The sequence below is a fragment of the Crocuta crocuta genome, unplaced genomic scaffold (genome assembly GCF_008692635.1).
Source record: "Crocuta crocuta isolate KB4526 unplaced genomic scaffold, BGI_CrCroc_1.0 scaffold108, whole genome shotgun sequence".
NCBI classification, from domain to species: domain Eukaryota; kingdom Metazoa; phylum Chordata; class Mammalia; order Carnivora; family Hyaenidae; genus Crocuta; species Crocuta crocuta.
The window spans coordinates 6033957-6050188 of NW_027532825.1; the positions used below are offsets into that span (position 1 = coordinate 6033957).

Sequence of the window (16232 nt, forward strand, 5' to 3'; positions counted from 1 at the left end):
AGTCGGGCAAACCTGGCTCGCGGAACTACAACGCCCAGCGGACCCCTGGAGCGGCTCTGCCTCTCCTCCAATCAGAGAGAGAAGAAGGAAGGAGCGGGGAGGGGAAATGGAAAGAAAGCGGCTGCAGTGCGCATGTGTGCGGATGTGCTTCGGCACTCCGGGGGAAGATGGCGGAGCGCGGTTACAGCTTTTCGCTGACCACTTTCAGGTACGGAAGGGGCACCCAAGCCCTGCGCGTGGTCGAGGTTGCGGGAGCTCCCCCGCCCCGAGTTTTGTTTTCCGGCCTAGACTCTGGCTCAGTGCTTCCGGGGGGCCCAGGAGGAAATAGAGATGGAAACGCGACTTTGCAAAGTCATTTGCTCGGCCCGCCTGCGGCCTGAAAGCCCCGATGCCGGGAAGCCGCGGGACGCGGGTTGGGGGATCCAGGGCGACCTTGGGGCTGCGGGAGGGTAAGGCCTTCGACCAGGGATTTGCTTTCTGTTTGGAAACTAGAGAATAAGGCAGTTTCGGATTAGCTGTCTCTGGGTGTCCCGTTCGGAACTCAGGATTTCCTTCCTGACCCTAGAAGGCCTGATTGGGGAGCTTCTGGAGCTTAGAATCGTGGTCACGTCTCTTGAGGTCCCCTTTTCTCTTCGGAAAACCTCACCGTTACACTTTGGTCTGAGTCTTAGCCTCCATTTGGTGCTTAGAATCCCCCTTCCCGCTTTCGGTTTCTTCCATGCCCCTGTAGAAGTTTAAGGACTAAAAGCGAAAGCGCTAATCTCTCTGTGTCACCTAGTGTTTGTGGGCCCCAAACTTCTAGACTACATTTACGTTTGGGGGGGAAGGGAGTGTCTTTACTTTGCAAACGGTTGTAGGCTTTTCTATTCTAGAACAAAGGATTAAGATAATACGTTTATTTTTCGAAATAACAGTGGAGATAAACTATTCACAATGTAAGAAAACCATCAGCGAAGGGTTTAATAAATCGACCAGGTAATGATTAAGTTTGATCACTTTCTTACGGATCGGTAATTTCCCATTTAGCTGAAATGTTTGGCAGCTGAAGGCAAGCAGAATCCAACTTGTTGAGAGTACTTTTCTGTGTGGGTGCAACTTCACTTACACCATTTCTTTTCTACCGTGTGAGATAAATGTTATCTGAACATCTTAACAGATGAACCAACCACGGGTTGGTCAAATTAAGTAATTTGGCCAAGGTCATAGGTGAGTAGCTGAGGTCACATTCAAACTGGGTTCTTTCTCATGACAAAATTAATACATTTTCTATTACTGTATGGTCTTCTTAAAATAGTAAAATATTTTCCTTACACTTGGCAGTTTTAGTGATAAGATTTTTTAACCTTGAGTGAAATTAAATGTTGTAATAAAAGGTCTCATAGAGAACAATATTTGCTAAATAGTCACTGTTCATATTTGTGAGCAAAGCAAACTTGGTTCTTTAAGAGAGTGTAATCCTTTAGAATAAGTGGCGCTGAAAGAATGATGTATCATCAGGAGCTACATCCTTCTGTAATAATAAGCTTTAGTAAAATAAGCTTTTTTTTTTAACATGATAGTTCAACTCTGTTTTAGATTTTAAAAATGTGTTTCTAGCCTGTTATCAGAATTAAACTCTTAATGATGGAAGTGATGAGCCTATGTTATAGGATGAAAAGTGTTCTTGTGAATTACATTCAGTTGAGGATATTGACAAATGAGTAAACAAATTGGTGTCTACTAATACATTCTGGAAAATGTTTTACTCAGGAATTGTATTAAAAGATCCTGAAAGAAGAAGCATAACTGTAGATTGGATACTCAGAAAAAGCCAGTGCTTCGGGGTGATTTTTGAGACCAGAAGGTGAAAAAGAGGGACCTATTTGAAAATTTAGGGGTAGAGAGACTTGTGGAGAGAAGAAAGAATGTATGACAGTCCTGAAGTTGGAAAGAGCTTGAACTCTTACAGGAATTGATAATAAGGCCAGTGTGCTAGAGTATAGTGAGCAAAGATTTAGCGTTGGTAGGACCGACCGTAGGCTAGAATAAGTTTCTATGTTAAGTGAGCCGGGAAGTTATTATGGGATATGAATGACAGTGACCTGGTACACAGGTAACTGACTAGGGAGATAAAAGTTAAGGGTGGGAAAGAGGAAAACTAGTTACAAGACTACATCAGTCATCCCACGTGGAGGTGCTAGTGCTTTGGAATGGGCTCGTCCCTAACTGAATACAAAGATGGTTGATTGCTCTGTGGGCTCAGAGATGGGTGAGCTTTTTCATATAGGAAGATGCAACAGTAGATGTTTATGTAGGTCATTGTGGGAACAGTGAGAAGGTAGGTTTAAGTTTACCTGAGTCTTTACAGTGTTCCCCAGGTCTACTTGAGCTTTATGTTGAATGAGAATTGAAAGCTGAATAGACTTGGTGAGTCATGATAGGATTACTTAAATAGTGACTAACACCTACAGCCTGATTTTAAAAATTTAAGTACCTATTACTGTTATTCCACTCAGGTTAACTGATTTTGTCACTTAAGAGTCTTTAAACTCTTTAAACTGCCACACTTAGGCTTATCCTTTTTTTTTTTTTTAATTTTTTTTTTTTTTTTTAATTTCTAGGAGAGAGAGAGAGACAGCGTGAGCAGGGGAGGGTCAGAGAGAGAGGGAGTGACAGACTCTGAAACAGGCTCCAGGCTCTGAGCCGACAGTCAGCACAGAGCCCGACGCGGGGCTCGAACCCACGAACCGCGAGATCATGACCCAAGTGAAAGTCGGACGCTTAACCGACTAAGCCACCCAGGCGCCCCGGCTTATCCTTTAAATAGGTCTCCTTGTGTCTTTGTCAGATAAATGATTGTGGACTCCTGGTTATTAGGTTATATGTTAGGATACTGACCAAACAGAGCTTATTTAGACTTCGTTGAGGAAGATGAACATTGTAAGAATAATTTAAGTGTGATGAATATTAGCCAGAGAGGAGGTATGGGGCATCACAGGCATGAGTGTGGGGGATTCAGCCTAGTCCATGTGGTCAGGACAGCTTCCTTACAGACATGAAAGGCATTTCTCCTAAACACTGAAGGATCACCAGGAAAGTTTACCAGACAAGGGTGAAATGCATTGCATGACAGAGGGGTTAGCTTGTCAGAGGGGTTTTTGAATTCTAAGAGTCAGTGTGTCTGGAACCAAGCTGAGGCTTGAGTGACAAAGGGTGTATCCATAATTTTATGAAGATAAATGACCGAAACTCAAGTTTTATTTTCACTAGTAGATGAGAGATACGAACCAAGCTGTGTCATTCTGGACAAATTACTTTCACTCAGAAACTTTATCTGTGAAATTAGTTGATGATTTTAACTCAATAACTGGTTCCAAATAAAGGATCATAAAAGCCAGGTAAGGGCTAGAATCTGGCTACAAACCCATGAAATCAGATATGGTAGGTATCACCAGCTCTCAGCTTCTAGAAATAAGTTTATATAGGAGATATTTTGTTGTGGCTGATAAGTATCTAGGTCTTACATCTCGGGCCATGCCTACTTTCTAAAATGTGGAACTCCATCAATATGAAATCTATGCTGTTGCTTGATATTTAAGTCACTTACATGTTCTCAGTAACACTACTTAGTATTTACTTGCTGCTGATTTTGTGCCAGGAACAAATGGCATGCCTTTATTTAATCTTCACCACAATCCTCTGAAATAGGTATAGTACTATTACCCCCTTTTACGGATGTGAAAACTGAGACACAGCAGGATTAAGTACCTTGCCTGAAGTCACAAGGTTGGTGAATGGTAAAAGGCGACAGTAGTAATGATGCTGCTTAAAGAGTCAGACAAAAAGGAGGAAGAAATTAAAAAAAGGAAAGCTAAGTGCTTTACTCTGTATGTGTTCAAATTGCCTGGTATCCTCAATTTCTGTACAGCTTTATAATGTGAACACTCAGCTGTTCCTTGGTGTTTGGTTAATGGATTTGACCTATATATCTGCTCTCAGAGATACTCCTATTATGCATATTTGAGAATATGTGAATTTAGCAAATACCTTTGTTTCTTTTTAAGCCCATCTGGTAAACTTGTCCAGATTGAATATGCTTTGGCTGCTGTAGCTGGAGGAGCCCCTTCAGTGGGAATTAAAGGTAATTAAAAGTTTCATTTGTTTCAGATGCCTGTTAATAGTTATCCTAAAGTGCTCTTGGAATTAATTAGTGACTAGTGTAAATAAATAGGGCCAAGTTTTAATAGTTCTTTCTTTTTATTTACAGTATTTTGAAGTTTAAAGAAAAGTAATAAGCCAATGGGTACAAGAAGATTAAAAAAAATTTTTTTTTCAAAATAAATGCAACTCCTTTATCTTTTAGTTGTAATAACCCACAAATAGCCTTTCCCATTGAAAAAAATGAGCATTCTTTTGTTTTTCCACTGATAATATATCACTGTTCTGTGGCAGTTTTTATTCTTTCTATAATTTAGAAGAAGTTAATTATAAAACTTAAGCTAAAGATACCCTTTAAAAAAAAAAAAAGAAAGCCTGTATCATTGGATTTTAAATTTCACATTACAAGAACAGTAGTCAAGTAGGCAGAAGTCTAAAAGGTACAGACTCTTAGGTGTCCTGGAATACTTTAAGAGATGTTGGGTAATGCATTTTCCTATACGGATTCCTTAGTGTAATAGAGATAACCAGTAAGGGAGGAAATGGATTTACCATTAAAAAAAAATTTTTTTTAATGTTTATTTATTTTTGAGAGAGAGAGAAAGAGAGCACGCGTGCACAAGCTGGGGAAGACCAGAGAGAGAGGGAGACACAGAATCCAAAGCAGGCTCCAGGCTCTGAGCTGTCAACACTCAGCCTGATGTGGGGCTTGAACCTACAAACCACAAAAGTCATGACCTGAGCCAAAGTAGGACACTTAACCAAGTGACTGAGCCACCCAGGAGCCCCATGGTTTACCTTTTTTTTAGGTTTTTATTTAATTTGAGAGAGAGAGAGAGCAGAAGAGGGGCAGAAAAAGAGGGAGAGCGAGAATCCCAAGCAGTCTCCGAGCTGTCAGCACAGAGCCAGATGCGAGGGTTGATCCGACAAACCTGATAGTGACCTGAGCTGAAATCAAGAGTCAGACACTTAACTGACTGAGGACCCAGGTGTCCTGGATCTATCATTTCTTGGGTGATCTTAATATAGAAAAGGTTTTAAGAAATAAAAGAATTTGGATAAAATGCATTCATACTTAGAAAACTATTGAAGCAGAGTCTTTAAGTGACTAAACATTTAGCATTTTTGTTTTTCAGCTGCAAATGGTGTGGTATTAGCAACCGAGAAGAAACAGAAATCCATTCTGTATGACGAGCGAAGTGTACACAAAGTGGAACCAATCACCAAGCATATAGGCTTGGTGTATAGCGGCATGGGCCCAGATTACAGGTACTTTGTCCTGTTTGCTTTTCTCACCGTTTTGTGAACCGATTGCAGTCTGTACTTTGAGGAGAAAAATGAAGGGATGTTTTTCCTTTAATCCCCAACTTTTCCTTTTTCTTTGCTTAACAGCAGCAGCAGCATCACTGGCAGCTGAATTTAGTCTGTCTGCATGGAACAGCCCAAGGGTTGCTTTAAGGATAACTCAGTGCCATTCCGTTGTAAAAGAGGAGATCCAGTACTTTTTGCTGTTTAGTGAACTTTCCTTTCTGATCACAGCCCCTTTTTTTCCATCCAAGGGCTGGGCTTTCAGAGGCTTTGCTGTTCTCTAATGCTTTTTAATAACCAAAGCAATACAAGTTATAATAGACTACATTTGAAAAAAGTTACAAGGCAGCAAAAGAAAGCATTACCATTCAGAGTTCTCCCCATTACATTTTTGTTCTTAGCAAAAAGACAGAATTTTCAAAAGCCACTGAAACATCAGGGCCTTTGTTATATCAGGGTTATACCAGCAACTTGAAAGAGATTGGCAACTTTGTATGTTTGCCATTTAGCAAGTAAAAGGAGTATTACTAACTTCATTCCTGATTTGGGGGGAACAAGACAAAGCCAAAGTTTCACTTTCAGGAGTCAGAAAAAGCCACGGTTGCTGGAATGTGGTCAGGCCTCACTGCGGTGGATCCCGTTGCCATTGTATAGAAGGGGTGCTGCAGTGCATGATGGGGTAAAGTGTGAGGACAGGACAGCCGAGATGAACGGAGTATTACATGGGGTGATGTGCGTGGTTCACGTCAGTAGTACAGGGGCATGTAAAGGTACATCTGTTTGTCTTGCTAATTTGATTATTTAGAATATTCTTACTGTTTTTTAATACATTTTTTTCTTTTTTAAGTTACAAGTAGTTTCTTGATGTTGAAGCAGAGTGAGAAAAATATGCCCCAAATGGTGTGTGTGTGTGTGTGTGAGAGAGAGAGAGAGAGAGAGAGATCACGTGGGCATTTGTGTGTGTTGGCTTGACTGACATATAAAGACAGGGTGACTGCCCTCAGGAAAGGGGCACAATCTTGAAGAAGCCATGGATGGAGATAAGCCTCCCAATATGTACCCTAAATCTGTTACTACTGAGCTGACTGGTACCCCTTGTCCCTAATTTTCTTCCTTTGCCTTGTCCTGTCCCATCTCCTGTGGCTCAATTCCTCTGTGTTGCTCTGATGCTTTCGTGTAAGTTAACTGTAATCAGATGTAAGAGCAAGACTGGCTTTGAGCTGATCGTTACTATTCGTAAATGCATATAAAACTTGTGCTATAGGTATATGCCTGTAGAAGAAGAGTCCTTAAGGAGCAGAGTGTCAAGATTTTCATGAAGTCTTATTTCTTCCTTGTTAGAGTGCTTGTGCACAGAGCTCGAAAACTAGCTCAGCAATACTATCTCGTGTACCAAGAACCCATTCCCACAGCTCAGCTGGTACAGAGAGTAGCTTCTGTGATGCAAGAATATACTCAGTCAGGGTAAGTTGATCTTATTACATGAAATGCATCATGAATTAGAAAAAAGAAACCATTTTAGAAGAGTTGGTGTATTTAAAAAGAGGACTTTTTATTCCTGTATTTTTTGAACAGGTAGAGAAAATTACTATGATGAATATTTCTGATCTTATTTGGAGCTAGGATTTTTTTTTTTAAGGTAGATATTGGGGTGTTTTCTTGCTGTTGATGTACTAGAAGAAAGCAGCTTTTAGATAAAGCCCTTTTGTCAGTGATTGAAACACTTCCCTATGGGCAGGCAGTTATTTCTGCTTCCAGATTTATCTTTCTAACTAGAAATTATTATAAGCACATAATGAAAGCAATAGCTCTTTGATACATCCATGTGCATTGTAATTCTCTTGAATCTGGGTATACACGTGGATGAAGTAGTATAAAATTACTTGCTGATGTCTAAAGCTAGTGGGAAAAAAGCTGCATTTGTTGGAAGTTGTCCTCTGTTAGGACACAAAATGTTACTCCATGCTTATTAAGTTCAAAATTTGTGTCACTCCATTTACCAAAATGATTTGACTAGTGTTCCTTAGTACCATAAAGAGAATTTGTTTTTGAATTGATTTGTTCAGAAAAGTATTCAGTACTGTTTAAGGAACTTACAAGTCTGATTTTACCTGATGATTTGCTTTATTAAGACTTGAAAGTATTAATAAATTCTTACCTTAGGTTGACTTTTAACACCATGAAGATGCCAAGTAATTTTTTTTTCATTTCTTTAGTGGTGTTCGTCCATTTGGAGTTTCTTTACTAATTTGTGGTTGGAATGAGGGGCGACCGTATTTATTTCAGTCAGATCCATCTGTAAGTATCATCAGACATGAAGGATTTGTTAAAGAATTTTTTGAACAACTAATAAAAATAACCATAAAAAGTTTAAAACTTAGCAGTATTTTCTTTTTTTTCTTTTTCATTTGGGCTTTAGAACCTATGATGTAGTGCATTTGCACATTTAGAATGTTGGTAATTCAGTCTTCTGATGAAGAGGGTGCATTAGGTCTGCCCTCACTGCTCTTCTTCCATCTCTACTCATTAAGTTCACAGAGTGGAATGGTTCCTTGGAATAGTTATCAAATCTCTTTAAGTCTGAGGAGTCTTGTTACTTTGAGAAATATTTGAGAAATATTTTGATGACAGATTTGTATCTAGAAGACAGTGCTGCTCTCTGCCATCTGTTTAATCCTGGGGATGACTTGGAGCATGACTCTAATTGCACAAACACAGACCTAACTCTTGAAGCCAGTGTTTTGCAAAGTGGGTGAGTCTGTCTCCTCTAATTGGTATCTGAATTAGAAGCCGTTCATAGAGGCTGCTGCTGCTCTGCAACTGTCTGAGGAAAGCTGGGAGCTCTGACAGTGTCTCTTACGCCATCTGAGCCTCTGAAACTAAACGATAAGCCCTCTTAGCTTCCTTCCCAGTGGGAAGCAGAAGCCACCATCAACTGGAATCCAGGCTTCGTCTTTTGCCCTTTTCTTCCCTGTTCTGTTTCGAAGGCAGTTGTTTCTTTTAAAAAATGTTTGGTGTATTTCAGTATTTTTTTATGCGTGTGCATATGTATTTTTTTTTCAACAGATGAGGCCGTGTTATATACAACATATTGCTGTTTTCATTAAACATTAGATTATAAAATATTAAAACTTTGAAATATTAAAAAATTTTTTTTTAACTTAACATTTATCTATTTTTGAGAGAGGGGGAGAAAGAGAATCCTGAGCAGGCTCCGCACTGTCACTGCAGAGCCTGACACAGGGCTTGAACTCACAAAACCATGAGATCATGATCTGAGCTGAAACTGAGAGTTGTACATTCAACCGACTGAGCCAGCCAGGCACCCAAAACTTCAAAATGTTTTTAATGAAATACTGTCTCTGTTTACTTCATTCAGCAAAGATGAAAAAGACTTTTCCACACACATATATATATATATATANNNTGAATCCTCATAAGCTGAAATACTGCTTTTGATTATCTGTCTTAAGTTAACCTGTTTCCCTTAACGGACTTATGCACAAAAATTGTAACCATATATCACATATAAGCAAAGTGTACAATTGGATAAGTTTTGATGGATATAAATAGCTGAGAAAGCTGTCACCACAATCAAGTTACTGAACTTCTCCATAACCTCCAGAAGTATCTTTGTTCCTCTGTTGTTTAGCTCTCTTTTTAAAAATAGCCTCTTGGGGCACCTGGGTGGCTCAGTCGGTTAAGCATCCAACTTCGGCTCAGGTCACGATCTCACAGCTCACGAGTTCAAGCCCCACGTCGGGCTCTGTGCTGACAGCTCAGAGCCTGGAGCCTCCTTTTGATTCTGTGTCTTCCTCTCTCTGCTCTTCTCCCACTCGTGATATCTCTTTCTCTCTCTCAAAAATAAATAAAACAAAATTTTTTTTTTTTAAATAGCCTCTTGTGACCTACTTCATTGTATTCCAATAAATACTCTGTATAAATTTATAGACCTAAAAGAAATGGCAGAGTGATATAACTAGATTAATGATTTAAAATATGTTTCCTCTTGTCTTCCTGATTAGGGAGCTTACTTTGCGTGGAAAGCCACAGCAATGGGAAAGAACTATGTGAATGGGAAGACTTTCTTGGAAAAAAGGTAGGCTTACTGTAACACGACTTCTTAGCAAGCTCACTGTATGCTTCTCAGTGTTTTTAAACAATTAATATCGTGGGTCTAAATACATTTATTACTTTGTATTCAAATACTCGTTTGGTTAGCCTAGTTACAAATAAAACCTTCTCTTCACCCCCTGCTCCCTAGTCTTCAGTACATGAAGTGGTAATATTATTTTTTTCTTAAGAACTTTTATTTCTACATTCTTAGGGTTTTTTTTTAAGTTCAGTTCTTATTTTTTACTTCGTTTTTCCTCTTACAGTCTCAGAGAAAAAATTGTTGGAATTGGAGTAAAAATTTGGGCAGAAAATTTAAGTGACTTAAGTGATAACAGTTTGCCTTATGAGTTACAGAAAAAAATGGTGAATCTGACTTCCTGGTATTGACCATAGATTATCGTATGGGCTAGATGAAAAGTGGGGTACTGTGTGAAAATCTGCTGTCACGCTCTTGTTTCCAGCTATATCCTCAGCATTGGCCCACCAAAAATGCTCTACATTCATTTTGAATGGCAAGAGTTTATAATGAACTATTACCAGCAGATGAACCTTTCAGTACATATTTCACATAATGCTAAATGATTATTAAAAATCTTAGACCTGAGATTAATCAGTAAACATAATTTTATGATCTTTCCTAAAGCACCTTCCTTTTCCTTTCACGCATTAATAGTGAGTCTAAATATTTCACATGAAGTTAAACCTTATAAGAATGAACAAAAAAGGGGCGCCTGGGTGGCTTAGTCGGTTGAGCGTCCGACTTTCGCTTGGGTCATGATCTCGCGGTTCGTGGGTTCAAGCCCCGCGTCGGGCTCTGTGCTGACTGCCAGTTCAGAGCCTGGAGCCTGCTTCAGTCTGTGACTCCCTCTCTCTCTGACCCTCCCCTGCTCACGCTGTCTCTCTCTCTCCTAAAAATAAATAAAACATTTAAAAAAAAAAAAAAAGAATGAACAAAAATTTTAGCAAAGGTCTGATTTCTTTATTTAAAAAAAATTATAATACTGCCACCACATTCTGATTATATTAAAATATTTATGCTCCTGTTAGGGTTACAAGCATCAATTTGTTACTGGCAGACAGCTATTGCAATGAGTGGACTAAAAGAATTAATCTGTAGCTTAGTATTTTTAGGAATGTTGTTGTTTTTTAAAAATTCTTAGGTTGCTGCTGTCATGTGTAAATAACCATAAATAATGTAAGTCATGCCATAAATCATTGCTTTTTCAAAAAATTCTTTAGATATAATGAAGACCTGGAACTTGAAGATGCCATTCATACAGCCATATTAACCCTAAAGGTTAGCACAATTTCTAACAATGGGATTTACGGTGAGTTTATACTTAAGTGCTTAGAAAACTGACCTCTTTCCCTCCCTCTTCAATAGGAAAGCTTTGAAGGGCAGATGACAGAAGACAACATTGAGGTTGGAATCTGCAATGAAGCCGGATTCAGGAGGCTTACTCCAACTGAAGTTAAGGATTACTTGGCTGCAATAGCATGATAAAGAAGGGACTGAAAAATCCGAAATTTCAAATAATCCCTCTAAACATGTTTAAAGTATGTTTTGTTTTGCAGACTTTTTGCATACTTATTTCTACATGGTTTAATGGACAGATGTTTTTAAAATGACACTTATAAATCATAATAAACTGTTAAATCCAACTTCAGCTTCTTAGGAGTTAGTAAAATTTTAAAATAGTTATTTCCTGCTTTTTGTCACAGTTGACTTCTGGAAACTACATTGCTGAGCAGAATGGCGAAACACTCTAACCTTCGTGCAATTTTGGTTAAGTCAAATCTTGTTAACCTCTTTACTGTCAGATATTGTCCATGTTTCAGGAAAGCAAAATGCTGATTTTGGTAAACATCACTGCTTTCAGAGCTGAGAGAATCTGCAGGCTTTCATGGATTCATGAGACAAGATGGGAGGCACCGTTAGGCGTGGTTCAGTGAAATCGTAGCACACTGAGATTGCACTGGAGCTGTGAAGGGCGCCAGGCCAGTCTCCTATAGGAGATAGTAATGCAAGTGGATAAAAATGATGTACTGGTTCCTATCGGTTTCTCCATCACAAGCAGGTAACTGTATTTAAAAGGAGTCCCTTAGGTTCTACTAGACTTTTTAAACTCAAGGATAAACATGAGTATGGAAATAAAATCCTAATACCTAAACATCAAAACTATGGCTTAAGGGTCTCCCTCATTCACATAATCTCAGTACAATCAGAACCTTGGCTTCAAATTAAGGCCCATACAAACAGGCAAATAATGTGAACTCTATGTTTTCATTAGACGTGAAGACATTGCTTAGTTTTTGTTTTTTAAGGCTTCTTAGGATAAGAAATCATCCATTAGTTTGGTACAGAACAGAGTTTAAGAACATCATTCTTAACAACAAAGATAAGGGTAGGTAGTTCCATGATTTAAATGTGGCTCAGGAGATCTTACTAAGATTTAGGTGAGTGTAGGAGAAAAAGTCTTACCTGGGACTTTTTCTTTCCTCGGTCAGGATTCCCAGTTCTGCTCCCACATCACAAAAGCACCATATCTTAGCCTAGGTGGCAGCCGGATTCTTGTGAAAAGTGGAAAATGGCAACTTGATACCCAACGTCAAGATGCCTGTCTTGAAGGCCTTATCCAACCATCTGTCCTCGTGGGCTCTCGGCACATACAGACGCTAGCACCCTAGAAAGAGAACACAGTGGTAAAAAGGGATGGTTTTGGGGTCAGGTCTTAACTCTCACTGGCTAAGTGACTGCACACGTTAATTATCTCAGAGGGTTTTCTAAGGACAAATTTGATGATGCCAATGAACGGCCAGGCAAGGTTCATAGTCAAGTACTCTGTAAAGTTTAGCTGCCTTTGAATCTGCTTAAGCCCTCCCTTCTATCCACTATTCAAAAGCCAGATGAATGCCAAAATTCTACAAATCAAAGAAGGGTAAAGTAAAGGCAGACATTAAGGACAAAAGGGAAATGTGTGTAAGATTTATAATGGGGGCCAACAGTAAGTCCACAGAATAAAGGGAGGAAAAACTGACGCAGATTTGTGCCTATATTCTGTTCTCGCCTCTTGCCCCATTAAATGCAAAGCCTAGTTCAATTGAAGCTGCCTAGAACACTTTTACCTTGGTTCTCCGTTTATTCTTTTCATTAACCTTAAAATTAGGCCATTCCTTTTCATCCCAGTTTTTGGGTAACAGTTCTTTGGTCTTCTGACCCACTGTATCCCAGAATGCCCCATAGCCCTTCAGTCATCTCTAGCTTGTGGAGTAGAGCTGCTTTTAATACACTTCTGTGTCCCAACGCTCCTAATGTGCACAGCCTCTCTCCATTCTCAGTTCATTTTGTATCTACCCAGTCTTAAAAAGTTTGCCTCCATCTGCTCTGTCCTTCCTCTTTACTAGTTCCTCACTGAAGTTTGCAGAATAATGATTAGCTATGAAGCATGGCAGTGTTTAAAATCCACATGTGGGGGCAGGAGGGAGTTGGAAAGGGGGGTTAAGGAAGAAGAGTAATACTGACCTTTTTTAGTTATCGAGTGCCGGTTCACTGGGCACTGACTGGGTGATGAGGATCAGAAGAGCTTTTATGTATTCATGGACTGAAACTGCCCACTCAGCCCTTAACTCCACCTCTGTCACATACCTCCACTTGAGCAATACCTTGCTAAGCATGAGCGTATTTAAGAAGTTAGATAATACTTCATCAAAGGCCCTGACCCTGAGTTTCATCACTTTGAACTTTTATAGGTATTCCAGTAGGCACTCGTCCATATTGCAGATAGTAGGCTTATCCGGTTACCTCTGGATTCCTGAATTTGAGCCACTGTATAAACTTTATATCCTGCAAGATAGGAATTTAGAACTCTGCTACCACCCTCCCTTCTCTCTGCCTCAGTTTAATTAAATCATAATATTCAGTGTAAGTTTTTGTTATGGGGCATGTGGGTGGCTCAGTCGGTTCAGCATCTGGCTTCGGCTCAGGTCATGATCTCATGGTTCGTGGGTTCGAGCCCCGTGTCGGGCTCTGTGCTGACAGCTAGCTCGGAGCCTGGAGCCTATTTCAGAGTCTGTGTCTCCCTCTCTCTCTGACCCTCCCCTGCTCATGCTCTCTCTCTCTCAGAAGAAAAAAACATTAAAAAAAAAGTTTTTGTTATGGCTATGGATGTATACTATTACTACATCTCCTAAATAATCTTCCTGGAGGCGATACTGCTTCACTTCTTTATGTTCTCTGTAGCTGTCACCAATTCCCAGATTCCCCCGACAGGATTGTAAAGCCTGCATATTGTTTTCCTCAATATATCATGTCAAGTGATCTTAACAGTTCTCTCCTCAGTCCTCTAGTCCCCCACTCCGCTCCCCAAACACCTTCAGAAGTTTCTGGCTTGGAACCTTCTGTCTTTTTGCCCTAATCCAGGCTAGTTGCAGGTTTGAAACTATATTCTCTCTCCATTGGCTGGTTTAACTTTTTTCCCCCTTGCAGTTCTTAGGACTTTTTCTTTTATCTGCAGCATTTTGAAATTTCACAATGACATGCCTGTCTTTGGGTTTCTTAACTCAGTAGGCCTTTTCACTGTAGAAACTAAGATCTTTCAGTTTTGGTAAATTTCCTAGTGTTTTTTGCTAAATTTTTCACCTGTCTTTTTATTGTACATTCTAGTACAGTTTTACCCATTCTTCCTGCTCTTGTTGGTATTTTAACATTGGGGATAACAGTTTTAATTTTGGAAAAACTCCTTGGGGGTGCCTGGGTAACTTAGTTGACTTGTGCTTAGGTAATGACCTCATGGTGGGGTTCATGAGCACTGCAAAGGGTTCTCTGTTGTCATTGTGGAGCCACCTTCTGATCCTCTAGTCTCCCTCTCTGCCCTTCCCCCTGCTTGTACGTATGCTCTTTCTCAAAAAAATAAACATTAAAAAAACCCTCATTCTTTGTCAGCTCCCTTTAAAAAAGTCCTCAGGTTTTATGAATGCAATACCTTTCATCTGAGGATGCTAAGTTATAGAATACTTTTAAAAATCATTTTGTTCTGCTTTCTGTTCAATTCAAATTCCAAACAGAAGAATGTCTGGAAGCGCTGTGTTTGTGAGCCCCACACCTGCTTACTGGGGGGATCCTGCTATAAGCCATTACTTTATGCATAGTCTTTCATTTGCTCAGTTTCTCCAGAGACAAGTAGGGAGAGGATGGCAGGGGGGTGGAAGGGGAGGAGCTAGTAGTATTTCACATTCCGTAGAAGACTGTCACTTCGTAATGCGTCTGGAATCCTTCGGACTCCCTGCCTCCGACATCGTAAACTCGAGTTTTCGGCGTGGGGATGGGTGGCTAACTGTCCAGCTGCACTGCAACAGAGAGCACTTGGCTGTTTGGTCTCAGGCTTGAGCAGTGCCCATTTTCAGTCCTGCCTCCCTGCCCCTCCCTTCGGTGTTCCGGGCACCTGGGTTCTGCTTCGTGAGTCGCTTGCTGTAGACACTTTTCTCCACTGCCCACTGCTCCATTCACAGAGAGGCGGACTGGCTTAAATAACCTCTCTGCGGTGGACTGCCTGTAAAATAGATTTACCTTTCCGTTTGCAAAGAGGACCGAATAAGTTAACACGTGAAAAGCACTCAGAATAACGCCTGCAACATACTAAGCATTGCATGATGGTATCGCTCTTGGTCTTCCAAGAACGCGTTGACACGTCTCATGTGCAGTCTCCATTTCCTGCTCTTTTTATTTTCGCGGGTCTATTGCTTTTTTCCCCTAAGACTGCCATTCAAGGACGGCTTGGGGAAGGAGCAGGCACACGTGCGGTTAATATTAACTTGAAGTCCTTTTGAATTTTTAAAATTAGCTTTATCTGGAGTCCTAACCTTTTGGTTGACTTTGGACACTCCTGTTAGGCTAATAGAAGTTTCTCCCTCAGAAGCCATCCGATTATTTATCCTCTTTTCAGAAAGGCACATCTCTGATCCCACACTTTCGATGGAGACGCTTCCGGCCTATTTCCTCTTCTGTTAAAATGAGCTGGAAATCTTTCTGGAACCACCCTGCCACTTGGTAGGCGTTTGGGCTGGGCAGCGGGAGTAGGGTAGTTGGGCACAGCGGGGAGTTTTCTCCACCAAGATGCATGGCTCCCGCCCCCGGGAATGCCCAGCCGAGCCTGTGACCTAGAGCGCGGGCTCGGCCTCCTACAGTGGCCGCAGACCCACTGGGAACGAAGCGCAGCCCCGCGAGCTTCACCCCTGCTCCTTCCCGGGCCGGCGCGGCCGCGAAGCCCCGGCCTCTCCCTGCGGCGTGCGTGCCGGAAGCCGGGTGCCCTCAACAAACATGGCCGCCGCGTGAGCGTCAGCCACGCTCGGGAGACCGCGCTGCCGCCTGGGACTCGCGGGCTCGGCGTCACCCGGCGCGAGGCCACGTGACGCGGGAGGCTGGCGAGTCGGCGGCGCTCGCGCGGGCTGNAGCGCCCCCCCCCCGGAAGGCTCACCCAGACCTGCGGGGCGTCACGGGCTGCGCTCCTGGGTCTAGTTCATCTTCGGGCTTGTCCTTCCTGCTGCGAGCTGGCGCCGGGGTGGGGGGTCCTTAGCCCTTTGGAAATGTACTGTGTTGACCCCAGACGCAGGAGCGGGGCAGCCTGGACCTTGGCGGGCGCACCGTGAGCCGGCGGCAGGGCACGAGGCAGTCG

The 16232-nt window shown here is 41.4% G+C and overlaps 1 protein-coding gene across 1 annotated transcript; it reads left to right on the top strand.

Moving 5' to 3' along the window:
* The first annotated feature begins 102 nt into the window (after nucleotides 1-102).
* On the top strand, nucleotides 103-11223 carry PSMA2 (proteasome 20S subunit alpha 2). The gene is made up of 8 exons (XM_077781108.1): nucleotides 103-208; nucleotides 4044-4120; nucleotides 5274-5406; nucleotides 6787-6909; nucleotides 7662-7743; nucleotides 9471-9544; nucleotides 10801-10858; nucleotides 10946-11223. The coding sequence occupies exons 1-8, from the start codon at nucleotides 168-170 to the stop codon at nucleotides 11060-11062; spliced, it is 705 nt and encodes a 234-aa protein (XP_077637234.1). The 5' UTR covers nucleotides 103-167; the 3' UTR covers nucleotides 11063-11223.
* Nucleotides 11224-16232: the final 5009 nt, after the last annotated feature.